This window comes from Leguminivora glycinivorella, chromosome 8, assembly GCF_023078275.1.
Source record: "Leguminivora glycinivorella isolate SPB_JAAS2020 chromosome 8, LegGlyc_1.1, whole genome shotgun sequence".
Taxonomy (NCBI): domain Eukaryota; kingdom Metazoa; phylum Arthropoda; class Insecta; order Lepidoptera; family Tortricidae; genus Leguminivora; species Leguminivora glycinivorella.
Window position 1 is genome coordinate 23343759 of NC_062978.1, and position 18898 is coordinate 23362656.

The following is an 18898-nucleotide window of genomic DNA, read 5'->3' on the forward strand; positions in this document are numbered from 1 at the left end:
AAGGACTTTTTCAATTGAATTTTTCGATTACTACAGTCTTTACCAACACCGACAATGCAATTGATTTTATAGTAACAATACAATTTTATTTACTCATTCACGTTCCCCAATATTTCAATTACAATAGCTAATATTACCAACAGTGTTAAAAGCAATGAAACGATTTAGTAACTGTTGTTCACGTTTACCTCAATTGTCTAAAATCCTAAAATATTACAGTTTACCCCCATAACTTGCATAACACCTGTTATCAATGCATCATCCACGGTTCAACAATCATTGCATCATCAGAAAACTAAACTTTATTCACGGTCATAGTTTTCACCGAAAATCCATTTCGGCGTTCAAGAACGCTTTCTAACCGGGGTCTGGACGACAGTGCATCGGTGGCTTTACCCGCGCGCGCCCGCTTGTGCAAATAAAACTGTTTGCTTATTTGCAATCTACCGACTTCAAAAGGTATAAAAGAAAAAAGTAGATATCTTGCAGCAGTGATGAAGTTTCTTTGGTTGTTGCTAGTTGTTGCGGTGGCCGCTCAACTCGATGATCACATCGAGGAGGAGGAGCTCGAAGATCCTTATAATGAGGAGGATTATGAGCATTCTAGGGACAGAAGGAACTTAGACGAACATTCTAGAAGCAGACGAGATATAGAGGATGATGATCCTTATGAAGAGTTTCTTAGAACGCGGCGGGATATTCGTGAGCCGTTTCAAGATTCTAGACATGAAATAAATGGCGATTATGAAGAGCATTTTCGTACGCGGCGTAACGTGCACGAAGGTCCTTTTGAAGAGCATATAAGAGTGAAGAGATGTACTTACGAAGATGTTCCTGTAAGCCGCGTTCGGCGATCAGCAGCTAGAACCCCTCGTCAAGTCCATCAATATGAAGTCCACGAATTTACCGATGGGGAGAGTTATCCTTCGCCTCCATATGAAGAGATGTTAGCGGCTAGCGCTGAACATTATCATAAGGTTTACGCAGCTCCTAATACGAGGCCAGATGTGAGTGTGCCTGTTGTGTACCGTCCTGTGCCGTCTGTGTTGTCCGTGCCATATAAACAAGCTCGTCAATTATCCCAACCTTTGTACACTAACCCACCTGCCCCCGCAGCATACGTTCAACCTCACCCAGGTCAAACTCCTTTGCAAGGATATGCCAAAGTGCCCCAATATTCTCAAAATCTGGTTTCAAAGCCTCAATCAGCCTATCAAGTTTCTCCTACAAAATCTGTAGCTCCCCAATATTCTCAAAATTTAGTCGCAAAACCCCAAATCCACCAACTATCTCAGCCTTCCAATCCTGTAGCTCAAACCAACCAGCAACCATTCCTAGTGCCAGTAAAATCCTCAATCCAAGTAGCGGACGCTCCCAACTCCTTCCTAAGTCAAGGCATCATCCAAGCAAAAGTCCCTCTGTCTCCAGAGCCCGTTGCCATAGCAACGGTGGAGGAGGTCCCTCTGTTGAAGGATCAAGAGGAAGCGGCGGCGGTGGTGAAGCATAACAAGCATGCGACGAGGCACAAGCAGGGGGGAGGGCATGCGAAGCATGCGCACCATGACGCGCATAAGGGAGGCAAGGTATGTTGTGTTATGTGTTTAGATTAAGTGCTTTATTCACTTTGCACCTAAATTGCACTTCTATACCTCAACGTTAAATTGTATTAAGACGAATCAGAATTCTGTCAATGTGTAGGTAGCTATACGAGTACCTATGCTATATGTATGTAAACGACGTAAACAACACTTTTTTGAGTTTAAATAGAAGAATGTTTGTTTTGATAAAATAGGGACTTATCTGATCACACTCTCATACTCAGAATTATATGTGAGTACAATATATATAAAAAGCTATTTAACATAATACATTATTTAAACAAAAACATTTGTATTAATATCTTCTTTTGTATAATCGTTATCAACATTATGTGCAGTAAAAAATTATGTTCACGTACTTATTTTGGCCTTGGTTTGCAAATAAAATAAATTAACTAATCCTATCGACTTATAGGCCAATTGTCATTAAAGTTTAAGACGATACAGGAGGGTTCAATTCTCCATACAAACGCTCTCGACTCTTTCCTCCCTGGTTTTTGAAGATAGAGCAATGATTGTTTCAACACAGATTATTATTATTTTTATCTGTGTCGGACCGTTTTGATTTTTTTGATATTTTTATTGTAGCCTGTGTGGTGACGGGTTAAGAATTTCACCACCCCTTTTCTTCCCGTGGGTGTCGTAGAAGGCGACTATGGCATATGGGTTAAATTGTGGCGTAGGCGAGAGGCTGGCAACCTGTCACTGCAATGTCACAGTTTCGTTTTCTTTCAACCCCTTATTTGCCAAGAGTGGCACTGAAGCTTTAGTAGTTTCATGTGTTCTGCCTACCCCTTTATGGGATACAGGCGTGATTGTATGTATGTTTTATTTTTAAATATGCTAGAGCCAATCACAAATTTTCAAAAACGTCCTTTTTCATTATGGCGCAAAAAACTCAAAATTGGTAACAATAAGTCAAAAAAACTAAACGATCCGACACAGATTATTTCATTGTTATTCAGATTCTCAAATTTTGATCCGATTGATTAAGTTTTGAAGGAGGAAACAGTCGAGAGCGCAACCTCGATTTAAAAAAATTTTTCGCCGTATATTTTAACCGAGTTGTTTTTAATGGACAATTTTTTTTTCGATAAAAAATCTTGTTAATGAAACTAGTATATTTAACTAAAATGCCTAAATTGAAAGAGAGGGCCCATTTCTTTCCATTTTAGCATTTTCGTTCCTGTAGCATCTTAATAATATTAGTAAATTAATTTATTATACGTTTTTGTAAACGGCTATGGTAACAGTCGCCTACCGCGAGTTTGACACTGATACATTCGCTATTATCTGCGTAACATAGTTTATATGCATCTCGCTCGTACTGGCATGTTATTAATCCACAGGTAATAAGATTTATGATGTAACTTTCCATCAGGTTGACCATATGGTACACACCTGTTTGCCACCGACGTGGTATATAAAAAAACTTATACGTGTATTCGAATTTTAGTTTTGCGATATTTAAGATAAGCCTGCGATACATAATATGCATGTAGCTTGCACAATAATTGGCATGCCCGCCGCATACAACATTACTGGCAAATGAACTAGCATGCAAAGTCATGCAAAATACAGACATGTGTATCGCAGGCCTACTGTCAAATGCGTGGTGACAAGGTCATAATAATAATGATGAAATAATGAATGTGAATGATGGTGATATAGTGACATGTGGTGCAGGGAAATTTAATGACACACGTGAAGTTTTTGGACTGACTCGACCTATACAGCCAGAACGAGCGAGATGCATAGAAAGTAAATTTATTTCGTTTTTAGGGTTCCGTAGTCAACTAGGAACCCTTATAGTTTCGCCATGTCTGTCTGTCTGTCCGTCCGTCCGTCCGTCCGTCCGCGGATAATCTCAGTAACCGTTAGCACTACAAAGCTGAAATTTGGTACCGATATGTATATCAATAACGCCAACAAAGTGCAAAAATAAAAAATGGAAAAAAATGTTTTATTAGGGTACCCCCCCTACATGTAAAGTCGGGGCTGATATTTTTTTTTCATTCCAACCCCAACATGTGATATATTGTTGGATAGGTATTTAAAAATGAATAAGGGTTTACTAAGACCGTTTTTTGATAATATTCATATTTTCAGAAATAATCGCTCCTAAAGGACGCGTCCCCCCCTCTAACTTTTGAACCATATGTTTAAAAATATGAAAAAAATCACAAAAGTAGAACTTTATAAAGACTTTCTAGGAAAATTATTTTGAACTTGATAGGTTCAGTAGTTTTTGAGACAAATACGGATAACTACGGAACCCTACACTGAGCGTGGCCCGACACGCTCTTGGCCGGTTTTTTATTTTATTACATAGGGAAACAAACAGCATATAATTACACATACAGTTTAACAAATGTAGTTAACACAACGGCCAGAATTGTTTCCAGTAGGTAAAACAATATATTATGCTCTGAGAGAAACATTCAGCATGCAAAAATAGAAAATACAGTTATTCATTTTACTTACTGACAAGTTAACATAATAATTAGATTACAATACAAAAAAAAGAAAAGGGGAAGGCAGAGTGCTTCAGGCATACATTATTTGTCATTTGAGATTTGAAAATACATGTCCATGGTTTAGTTGTGTTTTTAATTTTGATTCTTTCTTTTACTTCATTCCTTTAATTGCATTTACAAATTTGCTAAGATTTAATTGGAACATATCAATATGTGAATATTTTCAAAAATATATAAATTACATAAATATATACTCGCTAACGGATAGGCCTGTGTTAAACTCATGGTAAGGTTACATGGGAATTTATAGGTAGGTACCCTCTAGCGAGCCATTGTCACCAGTGCAGTGCTATGCTATATAAGACATGGTTGTTCTAGTGAAAGAAAATGCAACCCTTGTATGTGATGGCCTATCACAAACACTCAATATACTCTTTAAATTGGAGTAAAAGATAAAGATAGACTCCCTATGCTAAGATACACCTAAGAAGGATCAAAGTGGCTCGCTACGCTCGCGGTTCAATATTGGGATCTTTCGCTTGCTCGGGTATCAATATTGGCACGTGCGGTTAAACAACAACTTTGCCCCCTTGTAAAACAAATAACTATTCACCTTGGGCGTTAATACATAATATGTACGCTCTGTTAACACTTGACAAGACCTCAAGACTTACTAAAACGCTCCCACCGTAAATATGTAGGTAAGATTGTTAATTTGTGAAATAATCTACGAAATTAGTTAGACAGGTTAAAACACATTTAAGATAAACCTTATTTTTTTATTGAGTACATGTGGTTATTTTTCATGTACGTGCGAAAAGGAAATTCGAAACTCGTGTCGATTTAAAACACTTGTGTTTTAACTTATCGCCACTCGTTTCCAAAGTCCTCTTTTCCGCACTTGTATCGTAATGTACTATTTCTACCTACTTCACGCGTATACCTACATATACAGGGTGTAAACCTAATACGGGCGAACCTCTTAACGGTGGTGAGTATAGGACATAAAAAATGGAATTAGGTAACTTTTACTTAAAATTGAAATATTTTTTTTATCCATACAAAATAATTCGGCCCGCAACGTAATGCAAACACACTCGCGTTAACCGCTCGTTGACAGTTGTCATTGATTGTCATCGCAACCACGTTTACAGTTCATTGCTGCTGGGAATTTTTTCAAAAATTCATTATAGGGTGAAAATTAAAAGTAACTCAAAAACACCTCTCAATTAATGATAACAATATTGAATTATATGCCTGGTTTCATTTATCGCCCTTATTAGGTTTACGCGCTGTATAAATAAATAAATAAAATAAATAAATAAATAAATAAATAAATAAATAAATAAATAAATAAATAAATAAAATAAATAAATAAATATTATAGGACATTCTTACACCAACAACGCAACTACGATTATTTTTTTTACTACATCTGTTTACATCCACTTTAACTATTACTTCTCTCACTTTAACTTTAACCTTCCAGACCTCAAGTGGTTTCAAACACGACCACCACGTAGACAAAGGAGCTAAAGGCTTCAAAACCGATGAACTCCATAAGAAAGAATATGAAGAGGCTGAAGGAAAACAGAAGAAACACCACGATAAAGCTGATCATAAGGGAAGCCATGAAGAGCAAGCCCATGGACATAAGGGCGCGAAGTTTGATGAGAAGAAAGGACACAAGAAGGGACATAAGACGAAAGGTAAGCAAACTTATTATGATGGTAGAAGTTGAATGGACGCTGGATAAAGTAGGGAAGTTAGGGGAATAAATACTTAGATAAAGCTGACCGTAAGGAAAGCCACGAAGAGCAAGCCCCATGGACATAAGGGGTCGAAGTTCGACGAGAAGAAAGGACACAAGAAGGGACATATAAGACGAAAGGTAAGCAAACTTATTATGATGGTAGAAGTCAAGGCCATGGACATAAGGGCTCGAAGTTTGACGAGAAGAAAGGACACAAGAAGGGACATAAGACGAAAGGTAAGCAAACTTATTACGATGGTAGAAGTCGAATAATATCAACAACAAGCCCACCATAAAGAAGACACTACAGCTAAGCGTGTAATTGATGACAGTGTACTACTTCTGTTAGGGTGTCATGTAACTGACTGCCTATAATTATTAACATCTTTTGTAATGAACATGGTGTGTAATGAAATTGTGAGGAAACCGGGCTAATCAAAATAAGGCCTAGTTACCCTTCGGGTTGGAAGGTCAGATCGCAGTCTTTTTAAAATTAGTGCCTACGCCAAATTTTAATAAATGAATGAATTAATGTGAGAGGACCTTTATCATAGCATTAAAGTTAGTGTCAAGTGTCTGACGGCAAATATCAAATCAAATAACATAAGGAAGTGGTAAGGTATGCCACACACGTGTTCAGTAATAAAATTATTTTTTTAATAATTCGATAACCGTAAGAGTTAGGACGATAGTTTCTTAGAGAAATTAATTGTATTTGACCTAAAGAACCTTCCCTTAAAGTTAACGGAATTCAATAAAAACAGGGTGTATTAATGTATTTACGTAAAATTAAAATTATTTCGCGACCTACATAAACATTTGAAGCTATTCATCCTCTTGCAACTCGATCAAGGCCAACTGTTGTCCACAAAAACTGCCACAGACTTACAATAAAAAGAAAACTCACAAAAAAATGTAACCAGAGGTTACTAACCGATGTTCATTGAACTGACCACTCTTTATTTCAGTACTGTTCACTCGGACAAAGTGAATTTGTATTTGTACTGTTTGTTTTTATACAGACTTAAACGGCATTGCACTTTCATTGTAAATGAATTCTTATCAGATGAGATATCACTATAAAGTCTATAAACAAGATTCCGTCCTCCCCTCATAATAAATTAATATCAGTGAAAAGGATACATTAAATCTTAATAGTAATGTAATCAAGCCTTGTCTAAGAATATCCACAACGATAACGATTGTCTTGCACCGATAAAATATGCCTGTGTTTAAATACAAATAAAGTTGCATTAAAAATCATCATCCTCCTCCTTGCGTTACCCCGGCATTTGCCACGGCTCGTGGGAGCCTGGGGTCCGCTTTGACAACTAATCCCAAGATTTGGCGTAGGCACTATTTTTTATGAAAGCGAATGCCATCTGACCTTCCAACCCGAAGGGTAAACTAGACCTTATTGGAATTAGTCCGGTTTCCTCACGATGTTTTCCTTCACCGAAAAGTGACTGGCAAATATCAAATGACATTTCGCACATAAATTCCGAAAAACTCATATTGGTGCGAGCCGGGGTTCGAACTCGCGACCTCCGGAACGAAAGTCGCTCGTACTATTACCGCTAGGCCACCAGCACTTCCAAGTTTCATTAAAAATGTTATCTATTATTTTCTATAGCTACTATCCCGTTTACGTTTCAAGTTATTCATATTAAACCAATAAGGAAATTATTTTGAACATTAAACCGCAAATGAACCCATAATTTCCCACAGATTGTAAACAAATCACACTTCAGATTGATTTGCGAGAGAAAGCGGCGCTTGCACAAGTATTCATTGCTCTTTGTTGTTTGACCTCAGCCTTATAAAAATAGGTATTTGGAACATTTTACGACATCAAGTGTCAGTTTTCGTGTAATACTATTTTGTTTATTGGATAGATTGATTGTTGTCGTAATATTTGATTAAAGTTAAATCTAATTTTACTAGCAACCATGTATTAGTTCCATTTGTTACCGTATTCATTTTGTTGTTTATTTTATTACTTACTGATGATGTAATAGACTGAATGAAAGTTAATAATCTAACCTAATTATTGCCTTTAATTTTATTTGTTAGTCAAATAGAGTAATCAAGTTATTTTTCCCCTCACTAGCTCGGAAACACGTGTTTTGTCCTTTAATACCAGCGGGTAAAAACGCATTTTATTCACAAGTGGGTAAAGTAATTTGACCTTGAATAAAGTCAAATTAACTGCTTTAAAATTGATAAAAGTAGGTGAATATAGTAATAAAGATGATTTACCACCTGTGGAACTACTGGAAGCAGTGATCAACGCATTTTTTGCGTTGTAGTTTCCTCGCTATAGTGAGGGGAAAAGTGTTGTGTTACACTCGGGTGCAAATGTATTTTTCCCCTCACTAGCTCGGAAACACGTGTTTTGTCCTTTAATACCAGCGGGTAAAAACGCATTTTATCCACTAGTGGGTAAAGTAATTTGACCTTGAATAAAGTCAAATTAACTGCTTTAAAATTGATAAAAGTAGGTGAATCTAGTAATAAAGATGATTTACCACCCGTGGAACTACTGGAAGCAGTAATAAACGCATTTTTTGCGTTGTAGTTTCCTCGCTATAGTGAGGGGAAAAGTTTTGTGTTACACTCGGGTGCAAATATATTTTACTTCTCGTGTGTTAAAAAACTCACAAGTTCAGGATTCTATTCTCGAACCACTCGCTTCGCTCGTGGTTCAACTATAGAATCCTTTCACTTGCTCGTTTTTCAATTCCACACTCGGCGTTAAAATACAACTTTGCCCCCTTGTATAACAAATAACTATTACTTCTCGTGTGTTAAAAAACTCGCAAGTTCAGGATTCTATTCTCGAACCACTCGCTTCGCTCGTGGTTCAACTATAGAATCCTTTCACTTGCTCGTTTTTCAATTCCACACTCGGCGTTAAAATACAACTTTGCCCCCTTGTATAACAAATAACTATTGTCACACGAAGTAGAATTGCAAAATCTATTCTTCATGTGCAAAATAATTATTATAAGCCGGACGCAGACTGTTCCAGTCAAATTCAAACTTTGTTTCCTCATTTTGCCTGCTGGGTTTACATAATAAGTTGATTTTTGGACTTCATTAGAATATTTTATAGTTATCAATAAATTTCCCTACCTTTCTACTTGATACTAAATTTGTGTGCTTAAATTTTCCCCCTGTAATCAAATAGCTATATTAGCTATATCCTTCTTTTATGGAATGTTAATTTCCTTCTATTTTCTTCTAGGCTATCACAACAAATACCACAAAGACGAGTTCCACAAAGAACACAAGTTCTACGACGACTACCACAAGAGCGGCGAACACCACAGATATGGCAAATTCAATGCCAAACACGCCAGCAACGAAAGTGGGAAGAAGAAAGCCCATCATGTTAACGCTGGACATGACTTCGTTGAGCGAGGCAAGAAGGGATACAGGTGAGTGAGATAGAATATAAGATAAGGAAAAGGTAAGAGCAGGTAGGACAGAAGTAAATAAGAGTGGAGTTTCGAATACAATCGATAAAGCAAATTCAATGTGAAAAACGCCAGTAACGAGAGTGGGAAGAAGAAGGCCCATCTTTTCAATGCTGGGCATGACTTTGTTGAACGAGGGAAGGTAGGAGCAATATAGCAGCTTGAAACAATCCAGAATTACTTTTTTCGGGACGAAGCAGGAAGAAATACAAATAATCGAGACGAAACATACGATATAATACAGGTAGGATCACACAGTAGTAGGTTACTCCAGCAGTGAGAATGGAAAAAGATCATCATGTTAATATTGTTAATAATAAAATAAAAAAGATACGACTTCGTGGAACGAGGCTGGAAGGGATGCAGATAATCGATAAAATTTGATAAGGTAAAGGTAAGCAAGATGAAAGTAAACACTGTCAAAAAATCAGAGAGGGCCAGAGCGAAGAACTCCACCTATACGGCAAACTCAATGCAATGCCAGTAATGAAAGTGCAATGAAGAATACATATCATAATTAACGGTATTTCCACGTCTAAAGCCGTGTCTGTCCAGTACAGACACTTGAAAATCCGCTATTTTGTATCGTGTATTGCCACAAAGTCCTACTTTATTTCCCACTAATAGTATGTAGGTAATTTCTAACCTTTATCTTTTTCTAACTTCTCTAATTTCTCCCCCACAGTAACAAGGGCCACCTGGACGCAGACCACAAAGGCTACAACGGTAAGCAAGGCCACGAAGAACACCACGAGAAGCACTCCTCACACGGCAAGAAAGGAGGCAAGGAAGGAGGTTCACACTGGAAACATGCCAAGAACTAAAACTCACCATGGTACAGAAAGTCTCCTAAAAGTTGCAGAAAAGTTTAGTAAAAGGTTCATGATAGAAAAGTATCCGTGTAGAAAATTTCTCAATTTAGGAAACTTTTTGTCAAACAGTAAAAAAAGCTACTATGATGCGGAGTCTCCTAAAAATTGCAGAAAATTTTAGTGAATGGCTTTTGATCACGATACAAAAGTTTTCATGAAGAAAATTTGGCAATTTAGGAAAATTCGTCGCGTCGAATACAATGCCATGATTTAGGACTATTTTTAAGATAAAAAATCTCCGTGATGCGTGATAAAATAAGGCTTCAGTTACCTGTGTGAAATTATATGCAACCAGGTATGTCACCACTTGTTTTGACAGACGACATATAATTTCTTATATTAAAGCCAGTTCCATGAATACTAAACTTATTATGGCCTTAATTTAAGGATCGGTATGATTCCTATAAGGGTTACATGTTACAGGTCGATTCACGAAAGCGGGCACGAATGAAATGAACGAAACTTTGATTGTGTGAGTGACACCTGTATTGGTATACAGTCGTAACTGTCAAGAGCCACCATTTTATTGGTTAATCTGTCACACACATGCATATTTTCATTCAAACATTCGTTCCATTCGTGCCAGCTCTTGTGAATTGAGCTATAGGTTGTGACACCAATTGCCAGTTTTTTTTATCCGTTTTAAGAGTATGTACTTATGTAGCAATATTTCATCTTGTTTGGTGTAAGTATAGCTCAATTCACAAGAGCTGGCACGAATGGAACGAATGTTTGAATGAAAATATGCATGTGTGTGACAGATTAACCAATAAAATGGTGGCTCTTGACAGTTACGACTGTATACCAATACAGGTGTCACTCACACAATCAAAGTTTCGTTCATTTCATTCGTGCCAGCTTTCGTGAATCGACCTGTAACTATTCTTTCTTCCAAACCTTCTGAGATTTATTTATAGTAGTTAAGCCGCAATACTTTGCACAAACAAGCTACTTTAAATTAACAATAGTCGTAAAAAGTGTAACAAGAACCGATCAAGAGTAAAATAAACAGACATCGAAACCCACTTAAAGTTAATAGAAAAAGTGTATCAAATAGTTTAAACGGTTGTGTCAAATGACGCAACCGAAAACCGAAACGAAGTATTGTCACAACCTAATTTAAAAAATTACCTTGACCGGCCGTAATGTTCACTTTTCACTTGTTGAAGGAAATCTTAGTACGCATACATTAAAGTTGATATTGGTGTGAAGAAACTGTTTTAGGATACGGTGAAAACGCAGAAAATCTGTATTACCGGAGCCAAATTTAGTTCCGTGAGTTTATTTATTGCATTTTTTTTAACTGGAAGTGAATTGGCCAGAAATGTTGTGTTTTAGATGCTGATCATGTTTATTTGGTAATTCTAACTTTCTTCTATGATTGTGTCTAACTTTATTTTCATTTCTAGACTCTTCTAGTATAAATTATTTCTATACACGAATAGATTCTACGCAAAATTTAATGATCTAAACTTCCAGTGTTGTGCTATTTCCTCTCTATGTTCATTCTTATTTAATTATTTATGATGTTTACTTCTTTATATTTGATCTAAACCTTTATATATTATTGTCGGCATCATAATTCATATCTATCTAATCCATAATTATGTTGTAAATAATTTTTAATGTACATATTGTTATTTTTTTTAAATTATGTATGTAAAGTTAAAGCGAATTATTTATATAAACAAACAGTTCTTATACCTGTATGTTGACTTGTTTAAAGAAACCTGAATATATGAAAGACTGTAGGTTATTAAATTTGAGATAAGCAAGTATGATGTAGTATTTAACGTTTTTATATCTTCTCTCATTATTATTTTACTCAGTGAAAATAAATGAATAAGTTTTTGTTACATGTTTTTATTTACTCATCATACTTCAAAACAATGCAAACAAAAAACAAGTTAAGCAGCTACCCCTTGGATTTATTGTTATTTTTACAGAAAAAGTGACACTTTACATTCTTAGGAAAACTACATCGAAAACATCTGATCATTGAAAATAATCTGGTCATCGAATGATGTTATAGGTAAGTTTGTCAGAATTGCAGCATTATGAGTTTTATTAGACTATAAAACAAAAGTTACGCTTTCACCAGTTTTAGTTTTCACCACACCAACTGGTAAAGGCTTACTTTGCTATTCGAAAACAGATAGCAAAATTGCATTTTATACACAAGAGTGCAAAGTAATTTCATACAAATTTTAACTTGTTTACCTATAAATTATGATTTTGAATCATAAATATTGAATAGATTGATGGATTTGATTTAGTTTGATGTTTTATAGTCAGTATTTTGTTCGTGTTGGTGTGGTGAAAAATTTTGTGTTTCACTCGGTGGCAGTTTGTTTGACCTTATTACCTTGAAACCCTAGCAACGCTCAAGGTTCCACTTTTTGAACCACTCGCTACGCTCGCGGTTCAATATCGGAATCTTTCGCTTGCTTGGGTATCAATATTGGCACGTGCGGTTAAACAACTACTTTGCCCCCTTGTAAAACAAATAACTATTCTATGAAAATAATTTAATTAAGAAATATACTTGGACCTAGAAATAAACCTGCCCATATATTTTGACCGCACCTAGTACACTTCTGGCAAACACGGCATAGCGGCAGCCTCTCTCTGATCAAACTTCTTAATGTAGATGCTGCACTCTGTATGAGGAGTCCGAGGGTAGAATATACTCTGGCCGAAGCAGTCCACGAATTCTGAGAAGTTCATTGACCATTCCTTCTTCATTCCGCATCGTTCGCATATTTTTGGACTGGAAAGAAAATACACATAATAGAATAGAAGGCGGAACTAAACCAGGTCAGTACCTGGGGATAGTCAGAGGGTACCGCAAGCCTTCAGTAAGAAAAATGTATAATATACTTGGACGGAATTGATGAAATGTTGGAATTAGACCTGAGTCCCATCCGTTACCCTTGTGGCCGCCGAATGGCTTAGGCACCTGCCGCGATAGCAGTGGACGATGGTTCGATTCCAGGCGTGGGAAATTGGAGACCTTGGTGACTTTTTAGTATATTATACGTTCAGTTTAGAAAACATTCAACGCCACTATTAACATAGAACATACAACAGAAAACATACAAACATAAAAAAAACATACAGACGAATTGAAAACCACCCTCCTTGAGAGATTTGAGGCGGCGGTTAAAAAAGACTGCCGTCTGCAAAACCCAGTGAAGTCTAGCACTTCCCTGAACTTATGATACAACACTTAAGCTGGTCCAATAAAAAGGTTTAACTTACACATAAGCATTCGTCGAGATGAGCTGTATGAGAGGATGACGCAACAGTAAGGCCTCTTTCAGGGCGTATTTCAGCAACAACGTTCCTACGCCGCGGCTTGTCACCTCTGAAGCCGTTGTTAACACTTGGATCTGGAATGAATGCCAAGATATAATCACCAAATACATGGACTCGTATTAATCTTCTTCTTCTTTAAATCCTGTTACCCTCTGCTGTTGTAGGGCTCGAATCATATTTCTCCATTGACTCCTGTCTTGGGTACAACAGGTGCTGTAGCCAAATGGCAATTCTGCGACGCGAAACGAAAACGAAACGCCGCGAAAGGTGGTCTGGCTCTGTCGCGCCAATACGCAAGAGCGATAGAGATAGATATCTACGACCGTTTCGTTTCGTGAGCGTTTCGTGACCGTTTGTGCCATTCGGCTACGTACCCAGAAGTAAGTCTTTCAAAATCCGTGTAGACAAAGTAGTCAAGTACATTTTCAGGTTCAAATCAGTAACCGAAATGATATAAAACCTACCTGATTAAAGTTTCATCTCATTAAACCTCACCTCATAAATATATTCCACGTTATACTTCTTCCATAAGTTGGGGCTGGTGTAACAATTTGCGTAGAAATACATGCGGCTCCTCTCCGGCACCGAGCATGTAGCGTCAGCCCACTCCTGAGAAACAATGTTCATGACTCATGAGGTAAGTAATCACATTAGACACTGTAAATTTTTCGTATGTGCGGTGAAGAGGAAGAGACCGTTAGATATCTAATGTGTGAATGTCACGCCCTCGCCAGTCAAAAAATTAAGAACTTTATTGGAGAAGGATACCTGGAACCAAAGGACTTCAGCCACCCATGAATCTCGTCATCATACACATGGAGATGGTCGGGAAGCTCCTGAATAGAATGGCTCGAGAAAGAAGAATCTCAGGATCGAAGGGGCCCCCGCAGATTTAAGATAAGTCATCATACATCTTTAGGTTCAGATGACTTAAGCAGCATCTGTGTTCGAGCGACAGTGCCGCTCGGCTATAAATGTAACCCAATTTGTGATCGGCATGATCTACATTCTTAAAATTCAAATTTGAGTCTACATGAAGGCGATCCTTGTCGTGCCCGTTTTCGGATCAAGTATTGAAATCAGGACATAATATATCATGGGTTTCACGACCTCTTAAAATAATGTGAAAAACAGCTAGGAGGCATGTACTACCAATATTATTGTCTGCGTCTGCTATCCCATAGGTCTGTCCGCGCGCATTAAATACATTCTGAACGCCATTCATGACCATCTAAAAGCATCAGACTTGGCCTTGGACTATTATCAACATTGTCAACCTTCATGCATTTCGACAAGATTCAGTAGCATCCAAAAGCTTAACTTAAGGATCTGGAGCTAAATTTGCCCGATCCTCTCCCATTCTTGACTGATTACCAAACCAGCAAAGTTTGGGATTTATAAGTAGTTTCACCGGTGATATTTGCTTAGCCCACCAAGGTCATACGTACAACAAAGACTATCCTTTCAATATTAGATGCTTGCTTGAAATATTAATGAATGCTAATGAAATACCTCAAGTTCTTTCGGCTCCCAGGGAAAGATCTTATTGGCAACGAGAAGGCCCACCATCTTGCATTCTCCGGTTCGTTCCATTGGTTCCATGGCTAAAAAACGGTCACCTGGAAACAGACGAAAGAAGCAAAAAACCACATTTTAAGAAAAATATGGAGAACAGCATAGCAGATCTTCTAAAAGGGAGGAAAGTGAAATAAAAATAGGTAATGGAATGTTTATGTGGTATTCAATAGCTACATTTGTTAAATCTTCACTTATTGAGTCGTATATGTTGCAACCAAGTATACGGCCTATTTAGTGAGTCACCAGACCCTATAGAGTCATCTTAGTCTAGAATTTGCACGGTATAGAATAGATATCGCTTTTTTTGCTCTGAAAAGTTTCAGTCAAAATGTTCAGATGGGTGAATCCACGTACAAATAACGTGAGTCACAACTTCATTGAGTGTTTATTTGAATTACAGCTGCAAATGAAAGGATCCATGCATATATCGGGAAAGTAACACTTATTTAGAGATAGATTGCCATAAAATCTTGAATCATGTTAGTCTTGCCGCGGATCATGTTAGTCTTGACCCAGATGGATTTTGATGATAATGATTATTATTTGGTAGTATCTTTTGACAAAGAACAACAAGACAAGGAGATATCCAGGAGAATCCAGCTAGGCTGGGCTGCATTCAACAAACTAGCGGATATCCTTAAGTCAAATAATGTCCCACAATGCCTGAAGACTCGTCTGTTCAACCAGTGTGTCCTGCCCACCATGACATATATACGGTGCCGAGACATGGACGCTCACTAAAAAGGCTGTGCTTAAGATACGGGTAGCACAGAGAGCGATGGAACGCACCATGCTCGGCATTAAGCTTCAAGATCGAGTGAGGAATGTCGAAATCCGACGCCGCACCAAGGTGCGGGACGTGGGTGACGTCATTTCCAAACTCAAATGGAATTGGGCGGGGCAAGTTGCCAGGCAGAGTGATGGCAGGTGGACCAAAATGTTGACCGAATGGTGGCCGGTATCGGATGTAAGAAGCGCCTGGCATCCGCTGGCCCGTTGGGTGGACGACATTCGAAAAACTGCGGGGCACTTCTGGATGAGATTAGCCCAGGACCGGGATAAGTGGCGTACACGAAAAGAGGCCTATGCTCAGCAGTGGGCGATTAATGGCTGAAATGATGATGATGATGATTTGGTAGTATATCGTGTTGACTAACCAGTATAAGAGAACTTGTCAGACATAAACTGTAAGTAGTCATTGTCTAGATGCATCCACAAGGAGCAGACGCTAGGTTCCCTAGTCCAATAGTGCTCGTAGAGGAACGGGTGGATGATGGCGCCTGTGGACTGGTCTCCTCGCATTATCTTGGTGGTACAGATGTCGAAGCACTGTGGACAAATCAGATCACTGAAGCAGACAGTGTTGTGTTCCTGCCGGTAAGGCTGCCAGAGCTCAACGAGGGTGCGGTGTGCTGGTGACGGAAGGACTTACGGAACTAATTTGTTCCGTCTATTGTCCTTTGAGTCGTCGGCAACCCAAACCCTCCTTAGAACTTGTACACTCTTTCTTGCTATGTACTTAACACAGCAAGAAGGAGTGTACAAGTTTCTAATGGGTTGGCAACGCGCATGTGACATTCCTTGAGTGGCAGGCGTCCATAGGTTACGGTGACCGCTTTCCATCAGGCGGACCGTACGCTTGTTTGCCACCGACGTAGGTAGTATATAAAAAAATATGTAAGATATTTGGTAATTTCGGAAGTACTGAAAGTAGTCCCTGCGCGGAATTGTACCTACATCCTACAGTTGACTTCTATGACACTTACGGATAGGGAGGGAGCGGTGAAACTTAATCAATTGAAATAAAATTTTCACATCACCATTTCGGAAAGGGTTCTTTTCTTCCCTGCCAGGAGGCGGCAAAGTGACACTTTTCCTCCCTGCTATGAGGGAGCAAAGTGATACTTTTCCGTTCACTGACACATTTTTTTAGATTTTTACATATCTACATTTTTAGGGTTCCGTAGTCAACTAGGAACCCTTATAGTTTCGCCATGTCTGTCTGTCTGTCCGTCCGTCCGTCCGTCCGTCCGTCCGTCCGTCCGTCCGTCCGTCCGTCCGTCCGTCCGCGGATAATCTCAGTAACCGTAAGCACTAGAAAGCTGAAATTTGGTACCAATATGTATATCAATCACGCCAACAAAGTGCAAAAATAAAAAATGGAAAAATATGTTTTATCAGGGTACCCCCCCTACATGTAAAGTGGGGGCTGATATTTTTTTCATTCCAACCCCAACGTGTGATATATTGTTGGAATAGGTATTTAAAAATGAATAAGGGTTTACTAAGATCTTTTTCCCCTCACTAGCTCGGAAACACGTGTTTTGTCCTTTAATACCAGTGGGTAAAAACGCATTTTATCCACTAGTGGGTAAAGTAATTTGACCTTGAATAAAGTCAAATTAACTGCTTTAAAATTGCTAAAAGTAGGTGAATATAGTAATAAAGATGATTTACCACCTGTGGAACTACTGGAAGCAGTGATAAACGCATTTTTTGCGTTGTAGTTTCCTCGCTATAGTGAGGGGAAAAGTTTTGTGTTACACTCGGGTGCAAATGTATTTTACTTCTCGTGTGTTAAAAAACTCGCAAGTTCAGGATTCTATTCTCGAACCACTCGCTTCGCTCGTGGTTCAACTATAGAACCCTTCCACTTGCTCGTTTTTCAATTCCACACTCGGCGTTAAAATACAACTTTGCCCCCTTGTATAACAAATAACTATTTCTGATAATATCAATATTTTCGGAAATAATCGCTCCTAAAGGAAAAAAAAGTGCGTCCCGGGGCCCTCTAACTTTTGAACCATATGTTTAAAAAATATGAAAAAAATCACAAAAGTAGAACTTTATAAAGACTTTCTAGGAAAATTGTTTTGAACTTGATAGGTTCAGTAGTTTTTGAGAAAAATACGGAAAACTACGGAACCCTACACTGAGCGTGGCCCGACACGCTCTTGGCCGGTTTTTTATGTTTATATAACATTAATATATTTTTATTTATAAATTTTCTCATAGGTGATGGGAAATATACTATGTGTAACATGGTAGCAAGATTATTTCCACTCTTGGCGTTAACACTTGCCTCGCTACACTCAGGATTCAATTATAGAATATTTCGCTTCGTTCAGGATTCAATTTACGACCTCGCCGTAAACGCCTTGTTACAAAATCTACTGGTGAAGCTTTAAAAGTAAAATTACCGGCTTTCTATCAGGATAATCCAAGTACGAGCATAATGAAGGCCTTCTGAATCGTTTAGTTATCAGGTTGGTGGTAGGAATACATTTCAAAGACGGTTTGAGGATGGCAGTCCTTAAAATATTTAAGCTATTCATTTTCACTAGAATTTATTATTATTTTTAGTCCAAAAGTTTCTGATTAAATCATTATTTATTTATTGGAAATTTAGAAACATGTTTTTATTTATTTCTGTCAAAAGTTATGTCATTTGTCAAATTACTGAAAGAAGTTTTATTCAGTGAAGTTTGAGTGAGTTGATTTGTTGCGTTAGTTTAGTAAAATCAACTTTGTATTATTTAGTGAAACAAACTATTTTACTGACTCAACATCAACTTAACACTAACGACCGCAATAGATCTAATTTATAAATAAAATGAGCAAACCTTAACATTATTACTTAAATTCATACGCCAGATAATTAGGTACGAGTACCTAGTGATATGCTTATCCTTTAGCTAAATTATTTCGGATTGATATTGATATTTGATATTCAAAGTTACCTGACGGATTTGCAATGACTTGTAATAACATACGTCAAACCTCCTTTCCCTAATCCCAAACCTAATTTCAAAACTATCAAAAT

The 18898-nt window shown here is 37.8% G+C and overlaps 2 protein-coding genes across 2 annotated transcripts in view; one reads left to right on the forward strand and one right to left on the reverse strand.

Moving 5' to 3' along the window:
- Positions 1-494: 494 nt before the first annotated feature.
- Positions 495-10746, forward strand: LOC125229130. The gene is made up of 4 exons (XM_048133910.1): positions 495-1583; positions 5565-5784; positions 9076-9268; positions 9993-10746. Exons 1-4 carry the CDS (start codon positions 495-497, stop codon positions 10129-10131), a joined length of 1641 nt encoding a protein of 546 aa, XP_047989867.1. The 3' UTR covers positions 10132-10746.
- Positions 10747-12455: 1709 nt separating this feature from the next.
- The window catches only part of LOC125228870, a 28389-nt gene continuing 21946 nt past the window's right edge, over positions 12456-18898 (reverse strand). The window contains exons 2-6 of the mRNA XM_048133567.1: positions 16233-16404; positions 15010-15116; positions 13993-14106; positions 13441-13571; positions 12456-12949 (exon numbers count right to left, since the gene is read on the reverse strand). Coding sequence (XP_047989524.1) covers positions 12766-12949; positions 13441-13571; positions 13993-14106; positions 15010-15116; positions 16233-16377 — 681 coding nt within the window. The 5' untranslated portion in view covers positions 16378-16404 and the 3' untranslated portion in view covers positions 12456-12765. The remainder of the gene's footprint in view (positions 12950-13440; positions 13572-13992; positions 14107-15009; positions 15117-16232; positions 16405-18898) is intronic.